Here is a 23387-nt window from a genome sequence, read left to right as displayed (position 1 = left end):
TTAGGTTGGGTCACCTGTCATGCACCTGCCGACTCCAGGGTTGTCACAGAGACACATGCCAAATCCCAGAGCACAAGGGGCTGAGCAGCTCACCTGCCTCAGTCCCCACCTCTGCCTTCAAGCAGGGAAGGAGCTGTCACTCTTCCTACAAACGAGCCAGCTGAGGCCAGCAGAAGTCACCCCGTTTGGAGAGGCTCTTTTGAGCCTGGCATTCCCCTGTCTCCACTGCAGGCAAAGGCAGTCACAGGTCTCAAGCTCTTTTGGAGCGCAGAGTGAGGGGGAAAGGGACTTAATATTTTTCCCTGAATGTTTCTCTTTCACTTGGGAAGTCTTGGTAACTGTGAACGGTTCATTGACTGTGGATACAGTGGACGGCTTGGCCATCTCCCTGGGGTCACGCAGCTAGAAATGGCAGGCAAGGGACAAGAGCCCCCCATTCCTACCACGAGGTGTGCTTTGGTTCGTGCATTCATTCAGCCCCTCCTCCAAGGACCAGCACCTCTTCTGGGCAGACGCGGGGGAAATGGAGGTGGATCTAAAGTTCCCGTGATTTGCAGGTTCTCAGGTGCTTCCCTGCCAAGCCACCTGGCTGGCCTTTCTAATCGGCGCAGGCCAAGCATGTCATGAGAAAACCGTGGGTTTAATGACCCGTCTCTCCCTTTGACCAAGATGGAGCTCCAGGCAAGAAAGCTCTCACTGCTTAACTCAGTGGGCAAAGCAGAGAGAGTGTGGAAGGTCCGGCCCCTCAGGCCTGGAGCTGCCAAATGCATGGACTGCCTGGGACTCACTGTTCACTCTGAGGACAGCATCCCGTGCGGCTGAGGCCAGGACCCTGGACAAGGCGGGCAGGGAACCACTGCACCGTCACCGCGCTGCGCACGCAGCTCACCTGTCCTAGCAGAGCTGCGATAAGGGAGCTCTTCCCACTCCCGACATTCCCGCAGATGCCCAAGATCTTCCCCTATCAGAAAAACAGAAAAAAGACCGTCAGTCTCCCAGCTCTTAGAGGGTCATCCGCAAATTGTGCTGGCCAGGCCAGGCAGGGGCCAATGGGTCACTGCTGGCTCTGTGAGGTGACAGCCGCAGCTTCACACCCCAACCCTGATACACAGCCTGGGAGGATGCTGGAACCTCAGCCCTAATTGGGTGCCTCCCCTGCACAGCCCAGCAGAGTGCCCGGAGGACTTCTAGAAATCACGTATAAGCACTGATGCGAAACAGCCTGTGCTGGTCTGGGACACACAGGCCCTGAATATGAGAGTTGTCCTGTGCCCAGACTCCAGGAGAGCAAATTCAATGGACGCTAAAGGCTGCACAGCCCAGAGGGACGGGGCAGCCTTGAAGTGCAGAGGCCTGGGAGCTTTCTAAAAGTCCTCTTAAAGCACCCTCCCACCATAACATCTCAGTCTGAAATTACTGAGCAGTTATGTTGTTCCAGCATGTTGGGTTCATGGATTTTTCTATGGCTGCAGATATATTAATTCAACTAGTAAATCATTGTTAAAGCCTGCTTTGTGCCAGGTGCTGTTCTGAATCCCAGCAACAGCACAGTACAGCAAAGAACACAACAGTCCAGTCTGGGTCTACCCTAATGGAGCTTATGCTTTAGCTGGGCAGACAGTAAATAAGATAGTTAAATAAAATATGAAGTGTGACAGATGCATGCTGTGGAAACAAATAAAGCAGGCAGGAAATGGGGGTGGAGGCCTTACCGGGAAGGTGGACATCTTAGCTTGAGTTCTCCCAGAAAGAGGACCCAAAGCAAGGAGTTGAGTGACGGAAGCTTGTTGGGGAGGTGCAGGAAATACCAACTGGGAGGAGGGGGATGGGACAGGAGAAGGAGGGTGGCCCATCAAGGGTGTGCTGTTGGGTCAGCTCCCACAGGAGGCAAATGAAGCTCAGTCAGTGCTGCTGGGAAACTCAAGGAATCGCAGAAACTGAGTCTTTCTCCTCCCAGTGGTTGAAGGAATCGGGATAAATATCCCACAGCCAGTGTCTGAGAGCTGCTCCCTCGACTGTTGATGTCTTGGCTCATTGAGCGTGGTGGGGAGGGCACCAGGCACACAAATGCTGATCTGGCCACTGGAAGGTGGCCAGGACACACGGATGGGTCAGTGGTAGTACCTGCTACTGGTGATGTCTGAGCAAGACCCAGGGGAGGTGAGGGGGTGAGCTGTGTAGCAATCAGCAGGGAGCCACCACTGGCAGAGGAGGAGTCCATGTGGAGACTCTGAGGTTGGCACAGACCCACTCGAGTTCAAGCAGCTATTGCAATGCTGTGGTTGCAACATCTGGAACATTCTCATTAAGACCTGCTCCCAGGGCTTCCCTGGTGGCTCAGTGGTAAAGAATCTGCCTGCCAATGCAGGAGACACGGGTTCGACCCCTGATCTGGGAAGATCCCACATGCACAACAAAGCCCATGTGCCACAACTGTTGAGCCTGCGCTCGAGAGCCCAGGAACCGCAAGTACTGAGACACCATGCTGCAGCGACCAAAGCCTGCACAGCCAACACCCATGCTCTGCAACAAGACAAGCCACTGCAGTGAGAAGCCTTCGCATGCCAACGAAGAGTGGCCCCTGCTCTCCTGAACTAGAGAAAAGCCTGCCCAGCATCAAAGACCCAGCATAGCCATAAAAATGAATAAATAAAAAATTTTTTTAAAAAAAGACCTGCAGCAATCCCTCGGAGCAAAGATGCCCAGCATGGGACCAAATATGACTCCTTTTCCACCAGAGCTAGATCAGAAGGGCCTCGTGCTGGCCTGCTACCCCAGCACATGAGGGTTGCTGCCTGTCCTCACTCATCCCTTGGGTAAGTCTTCACAGAACACCAGGCACAGCAGTAGGCACTAGCAATAAAACGGTGATCGAGGCAGATGCCTTGTAGTCATCGGAGCTGCACATAAATAAAACTGATCATTTTAATTCCACTAAAAGAACTACAAGGAAAGGGGTCATTATGGAGACTTTGAGACAAAGAAACACAAGGATGGATCCAACCAGCCTAGGCATTTGGCTTTTCATTGAGTCCTGTCTGCTACTCGCAGCCAGGTCTGAGCCTTGTTTCAGCCTAGATTTATCCTTGTTTTCAGCAAGAAATCCATGAGGCCTCACCCCTGAGTTTCTGATCATTCATTTGTTCATTCAGAAAACATTACTGGGAATCTATTCTGTGCCAGGCACTGGGCCCAGTGTGAGGTCACAGCTGTGTAGAAGATATGGGCCCTGACCTTGAAGAAGTTACAGTCTAATAGAATCTTGGAACTAAATTTGGGAAAACATGGATGTCTTGAATTTAGGACACTTAAGGGCAGCACTTAAGCTGGATATGATTATTGGAGGAAAAAGGCAACAACCATAGCTCATGTCCACAGGGACTTAGCATTTGTGTGAGGTCTTTCTGTCCTCACATCTACCTTGGAAAGTCAGTACTATTGTTAAAATACCCATGGAGCAGGTAAAGAAGCTGACTTCAAGAGGTTAGAGAGTATATTCAGGTACACAGCTGACCAGTGGCAGGGACCGGAGCCCAGGTCCACTAGGCTGGAGAGGAAGAGCCCGAACCCCCAGGACAGTGTGCTGCCGCTTTGACTTCACCTTACTTCACAAAACATTGACCATGTTGTTGATGACAAGTCAGGAGCAACCAGTGTACTGAAAAGGAGGAAAGCAAGTGCAGAGATCAGAGGCAGCTTCTTTACAACCCAAGAGCAGTTCACTGAGGCCTCTTGGGAGCAACTCTGAAGGCATGGTTGAAGTAATCTGGGTGCTGCACGTCATAGGCGGGGTAAAGCGATGAGCAAGCAAGTGCACACAGCAGGACTTAACTGAGAGCCAAGCTTGACTGCACTCAGCCAACCAAATAGCATTTCCAGTGAATGCGTGCAGACAGCCTTGTTAACTACAAGAAGTACCACTCTACACCAGCTATTGAGCTTAGCGTCACATAATACATAAGAACCTCTCCCTCTATAGTGCTCACATGGGGAAAAGGTGAGTCAACAAGATGGGAGATTAAAATATTAGGCACAAGATTAATGCTGAGCCCTTTGCAACAAAATCGACACTGCCATCCAGGGAGCACGGCTGCTGAGTTCCCAGGGCAAGAAAACCACACGCAGGAGAAGGTCAGACATTCCCGAAATGCAGAGCTTCTCTAAACACTCTACCCCACCTGCAATCCCGAGGGGGGCAGGCAGCAGAATCTGGCTGGCTTCTGTTGCTGGGCCGCTTATTGCTCTCATTTCGTTTTTTCACAAGAGTAGCGTCTCATAATGGTTAAGTGCAGACTGTGGGGCCAGGCGCCCAGGGTGTGAAGCCCTCTTCTGTCACTTTCGAGCTGCGTGGGTTGAACAAGGTATTTAACCTGCTGTGCCTCTGGTTCCTCAGTCATCAAGTGGGGTGGCTATAGACCCATCTCATAGGGCCACTGGGGTGGTTAAATGAGTTCATTTAGTACCTGGTAAATAGAAATTGCTCGTAATTGTCAGCTATTACAATCTATCATAGGACTCCAATGTGAAATTAACAACAAATCCAAAAAGATTTATGAAGGCTAGTCAGTTTGAGTCTAGCCACCTGAAATGGAGTGTCCGTTCAACCCTGGAACTGGTTGCCAACTCCTCTGAAATTTGAAGATCAGCACAAAGAACCACTAAGACCACGGTATTCTCTCAGCTTGGAGCGATAACTCCATGGCTGATTTACTAGCTTTAAAATTTAGGGAGAAATGGAGACATCCCACCACCACCTCCTGCTCAAACTGAACCATATTCAGGCCACACCTTTGGAACACATACCCACCTTTCTCACCACAAAGCTTATATTGTGTAGAACTGATTTGGGGCTGTCATGTCGCTCCTCCTCGTCAGGGGCTCCCTGAGCTGATGGACTCAAGTTGTACGCCTCTGGCCTCTGTTTCTTGAGAAAATGCTTTTTCTGGTTCTGCATCTTCTTTAGGCCACTTTTCCTGCTGGTTTCTTGCTCCCATGTCAGGGTGGCATTTGCTAAAAGCAAGACAGTATCTGGGTCTTCTGGTTGGGTGATGTAAGATGGGGGGCTTTTAGCTACGAGAATTTTCTAAGATTAAAGAAACAAAATTAACTTGGCAGATGTCATCCATTTGCAAGAATCATCCCAATATATCTTCTAATGACCCCAAATCACAATCTTGGCAATTCTACCTGGGACATCCAGGAAAGGTATTCTGAAAATATTCCCCCCAGGAAAAGCTGAAACAAAAATAGTCCACTAGCTCATACTATCCAGGACAGACAACTCTTTAACCACAAGGCCTATCTGGGTCACCCACATTGGAGAATGCTGATTCCAGCTACATTTTTACCCTCACGCCCACGAGGGCCAGTTTATGCCAGTCTGGGCAGTGGGCTTTATTGCTTGGCACTGATGCTTATGAAACTAAGGTCACATGTTCAGCCTCTGCTGTGTCGCCTTCCTAAGTCCCCACTCAGCTCAGTTCAACAAAACACCTGCCAAGTGCTTATTCTATGCTAGATTCTGGAGTAAGCAACAGAAATGCAAGTATCAGTAAAGCACTCTTCCTGTCCTTGAAGAGACTGCAGTCTCGTAGGAGACAGGAACACCCATGGGTCATTTCCATGAAATGTAATAGGGACTGCACCCTATAACTGTCAGAGGTGGGATCCTTGATCCCCATCCTGGAGACCCATGTAACATGCCCGAGCTGAGTCCTTACAGTGTTGTATAGGCCGTGATGAGGGAGGGGAGGGGAGGAGAGCTTTATCTTATAGTAGAGGGCACAGCGCAAGCAAATGCAAGGAAACATGCAATAGTGTGGTTTTCAGCAAGAAGGGTTATGAAGCAAGAAATTCAGGATCACCAGGCCCAGAGCCCAAGGTAGAAAGGAAATGAGGTGGAGATATAACTGAGGACCCGCTGATCAAGGGCTCAGCCCTGGAGGGTGAAGGACAAGGATTTCAAGCAGGTTAATATCAGTGATCAGACAAATCATTTAACAGCTCAATTAACAGTGCAGCATGGATTTGAAAAGGACAACTGTGGAAAAAGATGATTGGTTCTTAAGTCACTGTGGTACTTCAGGTGAGAGACCATGAGGCCTTAAATGAAGGTGATCCCCATGCCTAGTGGGTGATGCCCACTAGGGACAGAGTGGAGGTTGAGGAGTCAAGAAATAGAGTTTTTCCTCTAGCCTAAGACAAATAATGTGATGAGATCGACTTGGGTCTTATTCAAAAAGTAATAATGATGCAATCTTCCAATTGAGTCTTACAAATGGTACCTCTTAAACTTGAAGGAATTCAGTAATCTCGAGGTGAGTCAGCAAGATTCATGACTGGTTGGATATGGATGGAACGGGAGAAGAGGGATGCAGGAACCCACGTGCACGCACTCAGTCGCGTCCGACTCTTTTCGACCCCACAGACTGTAGCCCACCAGGCTGCTCTGTCCATGGGATTTCCCAAGCAAGAATACTGGAGTGGGTTGCCAGGCCCTCCTCCAGGGGATCTTCCCGACCCAGGGATTGAACCCATGTGTCTTACATCTCCTGCATTGGCAGGCAGGTTCTTTACCCCTAGCGCCACCCTAAGACATTTAAAACAACATCTACATTTCAGGCTTGAGTGAATAAGATCTTTCCATCAATTCACAGACATCTGAACATGTTGCTCTCTTGACTGAAATTCTCTCCTTCTTTCCTTTTCTTGCTTCAACTTCAAAGCCACTTAATCTATCTTTCCTGCACATCACATCCTTACTGCATATAGCAGTTGCTGGGGTACCTGGTCCTATACTAGATTGGAGGCTTTTCAGAGTAAAGACCCTCTTCTTTGTATTTGCATTTTCCACAATGCTGTGTATATGGAAGCACACAGGAAATCTTTTTTTAAAATCAGAGTATAATTGATTTACAATATTATATTAGTCTCACATGTACAATATAGAGATTGCAAATTTTTATAGATTATATGCCATTTAAATTTATTATAAAATATTGGCTATATTCCCTGTTCCCTGTGCTGTATAATATACCTTTGTACCTTATCTATTTTATACACAGTAGTTTATAGCTCTTAATTCCCTTACCCCTACCTTGCCCCTTCCCCCTTCCATCTTCCCACTGATGACCACTAATTTTTTCTCTGTATCTGTGAATCTGTTTCTTTTTTGTTATAGTCAGGGTTTTATGTGGTTTTCTTTAGATTCCACATATAAGTGATATTGTTCAGTATTTGTATTTCTTTGACTTATTTCACTTAGCGTAATGCCCTCCAAATCTATCCATGTTGATGCAAATGTCAAAATTCCATTCTTTTTATGGCTGAGTGGTATTCCACTGTATATATGTACCACAATCTTATTTATTCATTCATCTATAAATGGACACTTAGGTTCCTTCCATATCTTGGCTTTTATAAACAACACTGCTATGAACAGTGGGGTACACGTGCATGTATCTTTTCAAATTAATGTTTTTGTTTTCTTCACATATTTACTCCAGACTTCCTGGTCATATGGCAGTTCTGTTTTTAATTTTTTGAGAAAAAAAACTTCCTCTCTTCTTTTGTTCTCTTCCTTTGTGATTTGACAACTATCTTTAGTGTTATGTTTGGGTTCCTTTCTCTTGTGTGTGTATCTCTTATAGATGTTTGATTTGTGATTACTACGAGGTTTATATCTAGCAATCTATATATGAACACATGATTATTTTAATCATTTCATTTCAAATGCATTTTAAGAACCCTGTGTTTTTATTCTCTTCCCCTCATGAGTGCTGTTTTGCGTATATTACATCTTTTTGTTTTGTTATCCCTTAACTGTTTATTGTGGATTTAGATTAGTTTAATACTTTTGTCTTTCAACCTTCCTCCTAACTTTGTACCTCGTTGACTTACTACCTTTACTGTATATTTGCCTTTATTGATGAGCTTGTTTTGTTTGTAATTTTCATGTTTCTAGTTGTAGCCTTTTCTTTCCAGCTTAGAAAAGTCCCTTTAACATTTCTTGTAAAACGTTTTATGGTTCTGAACTCTTTTAGTTTTGCTTATCTGTAAAGCTTTTGATCTCTCCAACAAATCTGAATGAGAACCTTGCTGTGTAGATTATTCTTGGTTGTAGACTTTTCCCTTTCATCGCTTTAAATATATTGCACCACTCCCTTCTGGCCTGCAGAGTTTCTGTGGAAGTCAGCTGTTAGCCTTATGGGAGTTCCCTTGTATATAACTTGTTGCTTTCCCCTTGCTGCTTTTAATGTGCATGCTGAGTCCCTCAGTTGTGTCTGACTCTTTGCGACCCTGTGGACTGTAGTCCGCCAGGCTCCTCTCTCCATGTAAATTCTCCAAGCAAGAATACTAAAGTTGGTTGCCATTTCCTACTCCAGAGGATCTTCCCAACCCAGGGACTGAACCTGCATCTCTTGCATATCCTGCATTGGCAAGTGAATTCTCTACCACTGCTCCACTTGGGAAGTCCCTGCTGCCTTTTACCACTTTAACTGCAAAGTGTCTCGGTGTGGTCCTCTTTTGGTTTATCCTGTTTGGCACTCATAAATCTTTGGTGAATGGGTAAGTTAAAAAAAAATAGAGTGGCTAAATGGGTGTATAAATATGGTGCCCCCAGGCTATCATCACTCTGTCACCATCATAGGACAAACTAGATAGGCAAGGGGGGATGGCTCAGTGCAGACTGAACTCCACTCCTGGAACAACTCAAGATTTATAGCTTGGAAAAAGAGTAGAGGGTCAGGAACATCATGTCTCTGAGTGGAGACTCCATCTTACTTTTACTAAAAGAACAGGCCACCTGTAATATTCTGCCTCTATCCTGCTTGATGCATATTTATGTATCCAACACTAAATGGAGGGTCTTCTCCCAGTATCCACCAAACCAATGACCCAGCCTTCCAAAGGGTTGACACGTGCATGCATGCTAAGTTGCTCCAGTTGTGTCCGACTCTTTGAGACCCCCTGGACTGTAGCCCACCAGAGTCCTCTGTCCATGGGATTCTCCAGGCAAGAATACTGGAGTAGGTTGCCATGTCCTCCTCCAGGGACTCTTCCTGACCCAAGGATCGAACCAGCCTCTCCTGTCTCTCCTGCGTTGGCAGGCGGGTTCTTTACCACTAGCGCCACCTGGGAAGCCCCAGCCTCCCCTTCCCTGAGAATTTTCCCACCCAAAAATGAGATCTCTCTTCCCTACTCACCCAGTGTTAGTTATACCTTCATTCTCCTTAGAGAGACATTGGCTTCAGCCGCTGCTTTGACCGAGAAAGGTAAGATTGCAATTGAAAACTTCATTACGTTAAACATGGCAATCACACTAAATGCCTGAAGAACAAAAGAGAGGTATAGAGTTTAAGATGGGATGCTGCCTTGCCTTTGAACCATTAAGTCCATGGGGATTAAACTTGCTGGAATGAGAAACAGTAGCACAGTTGGGATTCTCAGAGGAACAATTTTCTCATTTCATGGCTCAGAAATCATGGGTTGGCAAATTAAAGATATCAACATCTTAATCTATTTTGGTTTTGGATTTTCATCAACATGGTGGGAAACTTATCCCCTTATCTCTGTCAGTCCAGAGGATAAAGTCCGAGAACGGCCTCTAATTGAGTGCATTTGGAAAGCCCCATCCATCCCACATGCTTATTTGGCCTAGACAATTCACTGAAACCTTATGCAGATTTTCCTAAATCGTCCCCTTCTCTCAGAGACATCTGACCCTTCAGAGATAGAGCATCCTTTTATACACCACACAGGCCAGTGTTGAAGGTGGAAGCTCCCTGCAATGATGTGCCTGGCCTAGGCTGGTTGCTCGTTCTCCTGCCCTCAGGGGCTGGCCTCCATGTTCTACCTCCACACACTCATAAGGGACTGATTTGAGGGCCTTTGTTCCACTGCCATTTCCAAAAAAATCCTCCTCTTCACTAGGGCCTTCCCCACTGAGCCCTGCCTAGTGGGTGGCTAATATCATACGGCTTCAGTGAAGACAAGTTTCCTTGCTCTGTGAGTGCCCCAGGGGGGACATGATCTCATCTCTCAGATTTCATCTTCTCATCTGCCCAACTTGTAATTAGCAGCCTCTCCCTAACCACCCATCTAAGAAATTAAAAACACAACTTCCTTCAACAAATCTGGAGTAATCCTTCCTGCTGCTGAATGGGCCCTGTGGACAGGGCTCCCAGGTGTCAACTAATCCCACTTAGTTCATTAAGAGCATGATGAAGGATGCTCCCTTCATCACGAGTGAGTTCAGTCGCTTCAGTCATGTCAGACGTTTTGCGACCCCATGGACTATAGCCCACCAGGCTCCTCTGTCCATGGGATTCTCCAGGCAAGAATACTGGAGTGGGTTGCCATGCCCTCCTCTGGGGGATCTTCCCGACTCAGGGATCAAACATGCATCTCCTGTGGCTCCTGCCTTTCAGGCAGATTCTTTACCACTGAGCCCCTGGGGAAGCCTGCTCTCCGCCACCTTCATCACATCTGATCCTAAATACATCCTCAAAGAGAACTCAGCTCTTCCAGGTTCCAAAGCACCTCTTGGCTAAGGAAACCCGGAGCCCCCAGGCTGCCTGATGTGACAGCACCTCAGGGCTGACCTCCTACTGATGTGACTCTGGCAGAGAAGCAGACTGCAAGGATTATTAGTCTAAAGAAATACAAGCCTAGCATTCAGGCAAATTGTTCTGGATCTAGATTTCTTCTAAATCATTGTTTTAGAAAATACTAACTACATGCACTCAATTTGGCTTCAAATTAATTTGCTTGGTGTGTTCTGGAAAAAAAAAAAAGATTTTGGCTTGGGATCATAGACAGCAGTTACAAGAATTAGGTAGCATTCATTCAGGCTCCAGTACAATCATCATTGACATTCATACCGGCTTTGGGTTTGTGGCTAGGTTCAAGCTCCCAGTGTGTGTTGTTTGTGTGTGTGTGTGTGTGTGTGTGTGTGTGTGTGTGACAGAAAACTGTGCAAAAAAGTACCTTCTAAAGAAACATGGGCAGTAATGGGACTGACAGCCTTACAATGGATGCATCAGAAGAGATCCTGCTTTCTCAAATGTCCCCCCCACCTTCCCTCCAGATCCCTGATTTTGGTGCAATTCTTCCCCTGTGAGCATACTTCTCCTAGTTTATTTACTTTTCTCTCTCTCTTTTTCTTGCCTCTGTGTTTTTTCCTCCAACCACTTGCCCTTCAGACACTTGTTCAATATCTGTTTGTTTATTTCAGTTCGGAGCCATTCCCCCTCTAGCTCAGGTTTACCTTTGAATGCACAACCCCCTTGTAATTCAAGACCCCCCGCAACTTCAATCCAATTCTCCCTCTGAGGCTTTCAACTCAGTTATGCCTGGCCTGGGTGAGCATCAGGGTAATAAGAAGAGCAAACACTTCTGCAGAATTTGCTGCATTCCAGGCGCTGGCCCATGTGCTTTGTGTAAAAGAACTTCTGTCTTCACAGCCATAGAGAGTGTCATCACCCCATTTACAGATGATAAAGCTGAAGCAAGAGAGGCTCCATGAACTGCTGTAAGTCACAGCAAAGAGTGGAGCGGGGATTCAAACAAGGGGGACTCTGATCTAGACACCATACTGCTTCTTCCAACACCAACACCTCCTCCCACCCAGAGAACTTCCACAAACTCTGCTCCTGTCATATATATGTATACATATGAACAAAGGGCTCCTTTGGCTTCAGTTTTGTTTTCCAAATGTAAAACTGTGTTCCAACATTAACTACTATCCCTATCCTGTAGACTAAACAAGAATTGCTACTAAGCTCTCCTCTTCTCCCTGTTAGCCCAAGTACTGGTTTTAGAAGTTGGGATGGAATTCTGGTGTCACCTGGCTCACCGTGATAAGGTGTTCTGGTGCCAGGGCTGGGCAAAGGTGGGGAGGAGCTACCCATCTGGCACTTGGCAGAGTTTGGTTCAGAAGAGGCCAGTTCTAGAGAGGCACTTACCACAGGGGCGGTGAGCTTGCGTCTCAGGAGGATGTGGCAGGTGAATGTCAGCACAATGGCAATGGTCGATGCAATGGGGGCCAATGCTGAGTTTCCACTCTGGACAAATCCAGCTTTTTCCAGTAACTTCCTTTCCTTCTTCCTTATACCTAGTAAATAGAAATGGTCCATAGTGGTCTTAATTTGCATGTCAAGCACCAGCATTAAGAAACATATTACTCAATGGAATATTGAAAGTGTTAATCACTCAGTAGTGTCCAACTTTTTGCAGTCCCATAGACTGTTGCCTGCCAGGCTCCTCTGTCCATTGAATTCTCCAGGCAAGCATACTGGAGAGGGTAACCACTCCCTTTTCTGAGGGATCTTCCTAACCCAGGGATCAAATCCGATCTACTGCATTGCAGGCAGATTCTTTATCATCTGAGCCACCAGGGAAATCCAATGGAATATTACTCAGTCATAAAAAAGAATGAAACATTGCCATTTGCAACAACATGGATGATTATCATAATATAAAATTTTAAGTAAAGTCAGAAAAGACAAATATATGACATCACTTATATGTGGAATCTTAAAAAATAATACAAATGAATTTATTTATGAAGTAGAAACAGACTTACAGACATATAAAACAAAGTTATGGTTACCAAAGAGGAAGAGGTAGAGAGATGGATAAATTGTGAGTTTGGTCTTAACAGATACTTGGGCTTCCCAGGTGGCTCACTGGCAAAGGATCCACCCAGTTCCTTTAGGTGATGGTTGGATCCCTGAGTTGGGAAGATCCCCTGGAGAAAGGCACAGGAACCCACTTCAGTATTCTTATCTGGGAAATCAGACACGACTTGGTCAGACATGACTCGGTCGGACACGACTTAGCAACTAAACACAAGAGTCGGACATGACTTAGACACTAAACTACCATAAACCATACTGGAAAAGAAGCTGAAAAATATCAGATTCTTTTCCATGTCATCCACACATGAATATATACATATACATGTGTGCTGAGTCACTTCAGTCATGTCCGACTCTTTGTCACCCTATGGACCGTAGTAGCCTACTTAGGCTCCTCTTTCCATGGAATTCTCCAAGCGTGAATACTGGAGTGGATTGCCATGCCCTCCTCCAGGGGATCTTCCCAACTCAAGGATCGAACCTACATCTCTTGTGTCCTGCATTGGCAGGTAGGTTCTTTACCACTGAGCCCCCTGGGAAACCTATATGTATATATATACATAACTGAATCACTTTGCTGTATACCCCAAACTAACACACCGCTGTAAATCAAATCAACTGTGTGTGAGCATGCTGAGTCACTTCAGTCATGCCCGACTCTTTGCAACCCTAGGGACTGTAGCCCACCAGGCTTCTCTGTCCATGAGATTCCCCAGGCAAGAATACTGGAATGGGTTGCCGTGCCCTTCTCCCAACCCAGTGATTCAACTTGCATCTCTTACAGCTCTTGCCTTGGCAGGCATGTTCTTTACCACTAGCGCCACCTGCTTCAATTAAAAAAAAAAAAAAAAGGCATAACTTCTGCTGGATCCTCCTGCAAATTAGTGTTAAGGGCTCCTACTGAGAACTTTAAATGAGAGGAAGCACAGACAGCCCTGAGTACAATGCTGACATGCACTGGGGCTCAGTGCTTGTCAGCTGCCATTGCTGGATGGCTTCCAAGGTCCTTTCCGATCTGATTCCCTGTGTGTTAGGAATCGTATGCTCAGATGCCTACAGGTAAGCAATGTAAATGAAGGGAGTGGGCAGAGAGCAAGACCAGAGCGAGGGTGTCCCAGGCTCGCTAGACTGTTCTGAAGTCTGAGATCTGGAATTTTGTGAGACATGGCCCTACGTTTAAATCTTGGGAACTAATAGAAAAAGTTAAAGTACTGTAGGAGCCAAACAAAACACATATGCCAGCCTGAAGACTGCCAGATTGAGGCCCCTGCCCTGTGTCTCAGGAACAGCTACAAAACCCCAAGAACGTGTCTGCCTTCCATAGTCCAGATGACACCAAGACTCTGTACCACTTTCGGATAGAATTCAAGCGCCCCTCCCCTGGTGTTTAAAGTCCTCAACAGCAACACTAGCCTCCTCCACAAAAACCCTTCCACGTTAGCAGCATGGTGCCACAGCCCTGCTCAGGGAGTGTGGCCTATGGACCAGGTGCTGGGCTGAGCCCTGCACAGGCAGGCTTTCATTAACCCGCTCTCCCCACCACGTGACACAGGAGAAGCCATCACTATGCCCCTCTGACAGTAGAGTAAAGTCTTCCTGGGCTAAGTGACTTGCTCTTTAAGAGGTCAGGGCAGAATTAGAATCCAGTTCTCCTGGGATTCAACACTTGCTGTCCACACACCCTTCCCCTCGAGAACAGCAGCCACCTCCTCTCCAAGCACAGCCTCTAGGCCTTTGCTCCTGCCCAGTGGGGCTTCCCCAGCTCCTGCGGTGTCCACATCCATCCTGTCCTTCAGGGCCTCTGCCAGGAGGCTTTTCCTCATCTCTCATGCCCATGGATCTCCTCTCAGTTTCTTTTGTGGCCTTTTACTCATTTCATTCTATAATTAATTCACGTTTGCCTATTATTTTTAATAAATTTTAATCTGATGTCTACTATATGCCAGGGGCTGTGCCTGGTTCCAGGGAATATAGGGGTAAAGAGGGTCTAAGCTTTTCCAGGAGGAGCAATAGACAAGAAACAAACAAGTAAATAAGATCATTACAAACTGTGTTGCTGCTGCTGCTGCTGCTGCTAAGTCACTTCAGTCGTGTCCAACTCTGTGTGACCCCATAGACAGCAGCCCACCAGCTTCCCCGTCCCTGGGATTCTCCAGGCAAGAACACTGGAGTGGGTTGCCATTTCCTTCTCCAGTGCATGAAAGTGAAAAGTGAAAGTGAAGTCACTCAGTCGTGTCTGACCCTCAGCAACCCCATGGATTGCAGCCTACCAGGCTCCTCCGTCCATGGGATTTTCCAGGCAGGAGTACTGGAGTGGGGTGCCATTGCCTTCTCCGACTAACTATGTTGGGTGATATGAAAGAAATGAACAGGATGACAAGACCAGGAGTTAAAGACGGAGTGGACCTGCTTGGGACTGTGGTGAAGAAGGCCTCGTGCGTCACTGTCATTACTTTAGGAGACCCACAGTTAAGATAAAGTCAGCACGAACATCTAGCAGAAGACATTCGAGGCAGAGGGAACAGCAACTGCAGAGCTCCTGAGCCATGAATGGATGTGGATGCTGTTTTAAAAACAGAAGATTCGAGTGGCTCGTGCAGAGTTATCAAGGCCTGGGATAAGATGTGATGAGGTCAGGAGGTCAGCAGGGGTCAGATGGTGCTGGATCCAATAGGCTGTTGGAAGGAATCTGGACTTCATTCAGAAGTCCTAAATTTGAAAACATTTAAATGTGAAAAGAAGTCACTAAAGATTTTTCAGCAGGGGAGAGACAGGATCTGACTGACATTTTTAAAAGGTCATTCTGGCTGTTGAGTGCATTGTGGATTTTACGGGGCAGGCAGAAAGCAGAGGTTGCATCTAGAAGTCTTTCCATAAATGGGAAGGGAGAGGATATTGGCTTGGACTGCGGTGGCTGTGGAATGAAGAGAAGTAGACAGATTCTGGATATATTCTAGAAGTAGAGCCAACAACCTGATAGCTATTTTTGAACTTAGCTCATCCTTCCTCCATTTTAAAAATAGAGATCCTTTCTAATTATTTTGTGTGACTCCCATGGCCTTGTACATAGTAGAAACTTGGTACATATTTATTGAATTAAATTGAGTTACACTGAATTACATAAAATGGAATCAAATATAATCACATCAAATAAACTGTATTAAAGTGAGTTCAATGTGCACGGAAGTATTTCTGGCTCTTGAAAGATGGTACATAAGGCTGCCAGTGTCCCCACCTGGGACACTTCCTTCGGCAAGCTCAAAAGCAGATTTTCTAAAGCCACTTTCAAAACTGTGGATACACAACTTTGGGTCCAATTACAGGCTGGTCTACAAGTGTAATTGTAGATCCAGAGAGTCGGCTGTAACAGTGGTTCGGATCATTAACCAGTCAACCACCTGAGTCTATGTCAGCAATTATGTAAATGTTCCTGCAATTAGATTTGCATTTTTATTTGATTGAGAGTTTTAAATATCATCTTTAAAACAAAACAGCTATATATGCATTCTCCTATCTGCCTAAAGCACGTCAAGTCAATGGGACATCCAATCCTGATGAGGCTGCTGCCAGCAAGGAGGGGACACGTGTATAAGTGTGAGTGCGTGCATGTGCCCATATGGATAGCTTCCAAGTCAACGAAGTAGCCTGAGCCAGCTCTTCTACTCATAACGCTTTAGTGGATTATTTTTGTGAAGGGTAGCTGGCCAGTATAAGCACTCACCAGCCTCAGTATGGCTAAACCATATGCCACTCACCTACTAAGCTTTGGTTTCCCTAGAAGAGATGCCTGGGTCTATTCCAAAATCTCTATACTCTTTTGAAAAGCCTGCAGACCAGCTTGGAGGTCCCCTCAGTCCATTTCCAGAATTCCCAAACCCAGAATCTTAAGAATCCATTGGAAAAGCACACTCTACGGGTTAAGTGGTTCTTTCAGCAGTTGCTCATCCTACCTCGGATGGTGTTGGTAAAAGATTTCTCCCAGGCATACATTTTAATCAGCTTGATGCAGGTCAGAAACTCATTCATTGTCTGAACTCGCTTGTCTGTCACTGAAATTGCTGATCGTCGGAAAGCTGAATTGAGCTTAGCCAGAAACATCTGAAATCAAGGTACAGTGTTCAGAGAGAATTGTTGAGTTGCTGTTGGCCTAAAAATCCAGGGATCGGAGTGTAAGTGCCAGGAAAAGTTCTAAGGGAGAGATTCTCAGCTGAATCCTTCCACTGAGTTGTGGTCAATGTTCTCTGGGGACACAACCTGAGTCTGGCCAGGTGATACAAATGCAGGAATCACCAGGATACGAGGGAAGCACTGGGGATTTTGACAAATTGAAGAAGCATGCCCCCTTCCCCAGGGCATTCAAATTCAAGTTCTTTAAATTCAAGTTCTTTAAAAACTATGCTGTCCATGAGCCCAAAGTAAGGGCTCAGGTTTCAGGGCCAGGCCCTGGAAGCAAAGCCTTCTACCCACTTAAGTGAGAGTGTGCGTGAAATACAACTGCAAAGACTTGCTATTACCTGGATGGGGATGAATAGCAAATACACGGATATCCCGATGAGAGCTGTGGGCCCCAGAATGAAAAAGGCGTACACTGCACAGACAGCCATTAGGATAGGGATGGTGGCTGGCAAGGGACAAAACAAGGCAGCTTCAAACAAGGAATAACTATCACTCGATAGTATATTGAGCACCTGGAAAGAAAGCACACAGGTTCAGGCTTTGGAAGGGCCACCCGAGCATTTCCCCAACTGACGACTTTTGGAAGGGCTGGGGCATCTGCGGAAGGAAAGGGAAAACTGCCTTAAAGGGGCTGGAGGTCATCAGAGAACCAACACAGTGAGTCTTGTGAGTTTCATTCTACGACTCTGGAGAAGCCAGTCTTTTAGGACTGAGAATCCCAGTGAAGAAAGGCGTAAATACCACCTGGGAGTACATCGGCAAAGCCCACTGTCTACCTGACAGCTCTCTCTCCTTCTTCCTTGTTAGCACAACCCTGCTGAATCAGGGCATCCGTGGGCCCAGGAAAAAGACCACATTTCCAAGCCTGTTTTGTGGAAGTGTTGTGACCATACAGCTATGCTCAGGGCAATGAGACACAAGCCAAGGTATCCAGTGGAGCTTTGGGGGTGCATTCTGACAGGGAGCCAACTCAACCTGGAAGACATACCCCTTTCTCTTCTCTGCTTCCTCCTACCAGTTCTCTGAAACATGACCAGGATGTCTGGACCTGCAGTTTCCATCCTGAACAATTATGGAAACCATGTACTAAGGTAGTGATAAAGAAAGATAGAAGAGCCTGGAAGCCCCCATTCCAGCCCTCCATCATCCTCTTTCAGACTCACGTAGAGTGAAATAAATTCATCCTGTTTAACCCACTGTTATTTGGGGGTTTTGGTTTTACACAAGTGAATCTAATCATAATTGATACCGGATGCTTTAAGCAAACTGAAAGAGCAACTGAAAGAAACAATCTCTTCCCTTACCTCCCTTACCTAGGGTTCCCTTGGCCAGGGAAATATTCTCAAGTAAAAGGTGAAGATTTTATTGCTAAGGATTAAGGGCTTAAGGAAATGTCAACTCTAAAGTCCAACAGGCATGGTCTTTGTTGTGACTTGACATCCAAAATATTACACGGTTGGAATCATCAGATCCGTTAGTCAGTCGATTTTATTAAATGCCATAGCATGCTCTGTATTGCTTCGATGTCCTCCCTGACAATCAGAGGGATTGAATGAGATCACCCCTAAGCCCTGTTCCAACTGGAACAGGGAAGCCTTTCCAAATTCTCCAGCTCGAATGGAGTCCTCCTTTCTCTGAATTCTTCTGGTGTTTTGAGTGTCCACCACTTCACTTAGCAGGAAGAAGGGAAATGATGGACAGGACACAGACAACCAACAGAGGGGGCAGATATTCCATCCAGGAAGCACAGCTCACACATATTCAGAAAACTCAGAATGCAGTTTCCTAAAGTTAGACTCCTTCTGGACCAGCTTACCTCACCAACAGAGATGTGTGTCAGCATCTTGAAGGACACCAGGTTTTCAAAAACCAAGGTGGAGACGGCCACCTTCAACCGGATTGCCGTGCGGTAATTTATGGCCCAGGCGAGGGCCCAAAAGAGGACTTTGGTAAACTCCGTGGTGAAAAGGGCTGCGCACAGGCCAACGCCAATCCAGACCTTCCTGGAGACGCTTTCGGTCTGCTGCAGGATTTGGTGAATGATAACTGTCTGTAAAACAGTGCAGTGGGGAGAGGAGAGTGCCGCTGGGGTTCGAGGGAGGTACAGAAGGCTTCAGATAATGTCAGCAAGCAGACTTTATGAGGCAAACCTTTTAATTAATTTCAGTGGTAGCTGCCATGCTTGACAAGGATTAGCTTTATGAAAATTCTCCCCCAAGGAGTGCAACAATGTACTAAACCCACCAGCTCGTAGAGAAAGTAACTAATAACATTCTTTGCCAGTCTGGGGACCTGGGAGACAAGGCCAGAGAAGGGCCACTGCACTCACCGGCCCTATGGCTGCCATGATAATGCACAGGATGTTGACCAAGATATCCATCAAAACACGCGTCCTCTGGAATTTCCAGACCACTCGGCCCAGAGAGGCTTTCTCGGGACCCATCCTTTCTACCTCTTCATCCCAAAGGATTCGAAATCTGTGACAAAAGAACAGGAAGAAGGAAAGGGACTTATACTCCCACTTGCTGTTGAAAGCTATGCTGATGGATAAAACATTGCAAGAATCCACAACCCACATCCCTGGCAGTGGCAGCTTCAGAACAGCATTAGTTCTCTCTTCTTTTACAGCAGGGGTCCCCAACCCCTGGGCCATGAACTGATAACAGTCTGTGGCCCGCTAGGAACTGGGCTGCAGAGCAGGAGGTGAGCAGCAGGTTTCATCTGTATTTACAACTGTTCCCCATCACTCACGTTACTGCCTGAACTTTGCCTCCTGTCACATCAGTGATAGCAGTGGATTCTCATAGGAGCATGAACCCTACTGCGAACTGGGCATGCAAGGGATCTAGGCTACACGCTCCTTATGAGAACCTAATGCCTGATGATCTGAGGTGGAGCTGAGGTGGCGATGCTAGCGCTGGGGAGTGCCTGCAAACACAGATTATCATTAGCAGAGAGATTTGACTGCAGAGACCACAATAAATCAATTGCTTCCAGACTCATATCAAAACCCTATCAGTGAGTGGCAAGGGACAATTAAGCTGCATCTGGTGGGCTCCTGGGGTCGCAAAGAGTTGGACACAACTGAGAGACTGAACTGAACTGAACTGGTGGGCTCCTACTGATTCTGCATTAAGGTGAGTTCTATAAGTATCTAATTATATACCACAATGTAATAATAATACAAATAAAGTTCACAATAAATGTGACATGCTTATTATATGTAATATGAAACCAATCCCTCACCCCTGATCCGTGGAAAAACTGTCTTCCACAAAACTGGTCCTTGATGCCAAAATAACTGGGGACCATTGTTTTACAGGGTGGATGGGACATGGGAGTGGCAGGGGCCAGAGCCCTGACACAGAACAAGCTGGGATCTGGCATTTGGGCTCTTTCCAGGCCCTAATTTCCTCCTCCTGCCTGTCCCTGGCACAATACCAGTTGTGACAGAAACACGGAGGTGACAGAGAAATCAAGAAGAAAATATCCAGGGCAAGAAGGAGTTTGTCCATGTCAAAAATCAGAACGGAGGCCAGTGTGCCAGGCATGTAGGGGCACAGGGAGGCAAAGCAGGGCCAGATCTCATGGGACCTCATAGTCCTCAGGAAGGAGATTAGATTTCATTCCAAGTGCAAAGGAAGGCATTGCAGGTTTTTAAGCTGATGTGACAAGATCACTTTACATACCTAAAAGAACATCTGGCTGCTGTGAGAATAGTGGGTTATGAGGGTCAGGAGCAGGGAGACCACCGTGGAAGACCATGGGCATCCAGGTGGGAGATGGCTGAGAATTTACAGAAAGGTAGACAGTGGAGACATTAGGACTTACAGATGAATTAGATACGGGAGAAAAGGAGAACTGTGGGAATGGAGTTAACAGAGATGGATATCATCAGGTAGGGCTGAGGATCAAGAACTTGGCTTTTGATGTAGGATACTTGTGAATCACCCAAGTCCTGTTGGATGGTGGGTGTATGAACTCAGAGTCCGAAAGAGAGGCATGGACTGAAGATCACATGTTATTAAGGTTGTTAAGCATGTGTTTGGAAAAGGATCTGAGCTGATGTTGGGTAAATGGAAGGCAACGTTAAAAACAGAGAGAGAGGTAGAAGGAAAACCTGGTACTCCACAGACACTGGTCCAGCCCATTTCTCTCTGTGTCCCTGGACTGTAGGAAACCACCACTGACTGAGATTCCTTCAGGACATGGATAAGGGGATGCGAAGGCACAATTGCAGGAGCACGATTGGAACTCACAGCCCTTCAAGCATATAGACCAAAAAGAAGGAGAATTCCAGAAGAAACAAATGCAGAGAGACGACTTTGAGAGCTTCCCCACTGCTTAAAACAATGCAGCCATTAGAAACATGAAGGAGCTGGGCTACACAGCAGGAGGTTTTTGTGCTGTGGAAAAATATAAACTCTTAACTGAAAATAGCGAAATGGCTAACCATGAAATACTATGCTTCATTTTTCCTTCAAAGGAAAAAAGATGACCTGTGAGTAGGAAAGAAGAAGAGGTATTGATCTGCAGAAGATGGTAGCACCGGGTATGTTTAATCAGAGTAGAAAACATTCCAGACGGATGCAAACCAGCATTTAACAGTGTTGACCTCTGGGGAGTGGGGTGGGCATATGGTGGGGGTACTTCCACTGCTTAAACTTCTGTTGCTTTAACATTTCTGTAATGAATCTGAATTAGGTTGAACCACTGAAATGTATGTTTTGGCAAGTCAAATTTATCAAATATTTCATTCGGTTCAACCGAAACATATTTTGTAATATGAAAGTCCACAATGTTCTGTAATAACCTAAATGGGAAAAGAATTTGAAAAACAATGATACATGTGTGTGTATATCTGAATCACTTTGCTGTAACACCTGGAACTAATACAACATTGTTAACCAAGTGTGCTGCTGCTGCTAAGTCACTTCAGTCATGTCTGACTCTGTGCAACCCCACAGACGGCAGCCCACCAGGCTCACCCATCCCTGGGATTCTCCAGGCAAGAACACTGGAGTGGGTTGCCATTTCCTTCTCCAATGCATGAAAGTGAAAGGTGAAAGTGAAGTCGCTCAGTCGTGTCGGACCCTCAGCGACCCCATGGACTGCAGCCCACCAGGCTCCTCCGTCCATGGGATTTTCCAGGAAGAGTACTGCAGTGGGGTGCCATTACCTTCTCTGTAACCAAGTATACTCCAATATAAAATAAAAAACTTTCTAACACCATACACAAAAATAAACTCAAAATGGATTAAAGATCTAAACGTAAGACCAGAAACTATAAAACTTTTAGAGGAGAACATAGGCAAAACACTCTCCGACATAAATCACAGCAGGATCCTCTATGACCCACCTCCTAGAATATTGGAAACAAAAGCAAAAGTAAACAAATGGGATCTAATTAAAATTAAAAGCTTCTGCACAACAAAAGAAACTATAAGCAAGGTGAAAAGACAACCTTCAGAATGGTAGAAAATAATAGCAAATGAAGCAACTGACAAACAACTAATCTCAAAAATATACAAGCAACTCCTGCAGCTCAATTCCAGAAAAATAAATGACCCAATCAATAAATGGGCCAAAGAACTAAATAGACATTTCTCCAAAGACATACAGATGGCTAACAAACACATGAAAAGATGCTCGACATCACTCATTATCAGAGAAATGCAAATCAAAACCACAATGAGGTACTATCTCACGCCAGTCAGAATGGCTGTGATCCAAAAGTCTACAAGCAATAAATGCTGGAGAGGGTGTGGAGAAAAGGGAATCCTCTTACACTGTTGGTGGGAATGGAAACTAGTACAGCCACTATGGAGAACAGTGTGGAGATTCCTTAAAAAACTGGAAATAAAACTGCCATACGACCCAGCAATCCCACTGCTGGGCATACGTACCCAGGAAACCAGAATTGAAAGAGACACGTGTACCCCAATGTTCATCGCAGCACTGTTTATAATAGCCAGGACATGGAAGCAAACTAGATATCCATCAACAGACGAATGGATAAGAAAGCTGTGGTACATATACACAATGGAGTATTACTCAGCCATTAAAAAGAACACATCTGAATCAGTTCTAATGAGGTGGACGAAACTGGAGCCAATTATACAGAGTGAAGTAAGCCAGAAAGAAAAACACCAATACAGTATACTAACGCATATATATGGAATTTAAAAAGATGGTAATGATAACCCTGTATGCGAGACAGCAAAAGAGACACAGATGTATAGAACAGTCTTTTGGATTCTGTGGGAGAGGCGGGGGGGATGATTTGGGAGAATGGCATTGAAACATGTGTAATATCATATAAGAAACAAATCGCCAGTCCAGATTCGATGCAGGATACAGGATGCTTGGGGCTGGTGCACTGGGATGACCCAGAGGGATGGTATGGGGAGGGAGGTGGGAGGGGGGTTCAGAATTGGGAACACGTGTACACCCGTGGCGGATTCATGTTGATGTATGGCAAAACCAATACAATATTGTAAAGTAATTAGCCTCTAATTAAAATACATAAATTTTAAAAAAATAAATAAAATAAAAAAACTTTTAAGTCCA

General features: G+C 45.8%; 1 protein-coding gene across 1 annotated transcript in view; it reads right to left on the bottom strand.

The window, feature by feature from the left end:
- ABCC12 (ATP-binding cassette, sub-family C (CFTR/MRP), member 12) overlaps window positions 1-23387 on the bottom strand; it is a 62382-nt gene that overhangs the window by 33943 nt on the left and 5052 nt on the right. Inside the window, 8 exon segments of the mRNA XM_010843900.1 lie at window positions 890-961; window positions 4808-5083; window positions 9223-9330; window positions 11967-12115; window positions 16592-16739; window positions 17156-17329; window positions 18634-18863; window positions 19143-19294. Of these exon segments, the coding sequence (XP_010842202.1) occupies window positions 890-961; window positions 4808-5083; window positions 9223-9330; window positions 11967-12115; window positions 16592-16739; window positions 17156-17329; window positions 18634-18863; window positions 19143-19294 (1309 nt within the window).

The sequence above is a fragment of the Bison bison genome, unplaced genomic scaffold, assembly GCF_000754665.1.
Source record: "Bison bison bison isolate TAMUID 2011002044 unplaced genomic scaffold, Bison_UMD1.0 scf7180017864192, whole genome shotgun sequence".
Taxonomy (NCBI): domain Eukaryota; kingdom Metazoa; phylum Chordata; class Mammalia; order Artiodactyla; family Bovidae; genus Bison; species Bison bison.
Note: the sequence above shows the minus strand (reverse complement) of the source record. Positions and strands in the feature narration are given on the sequence as shown.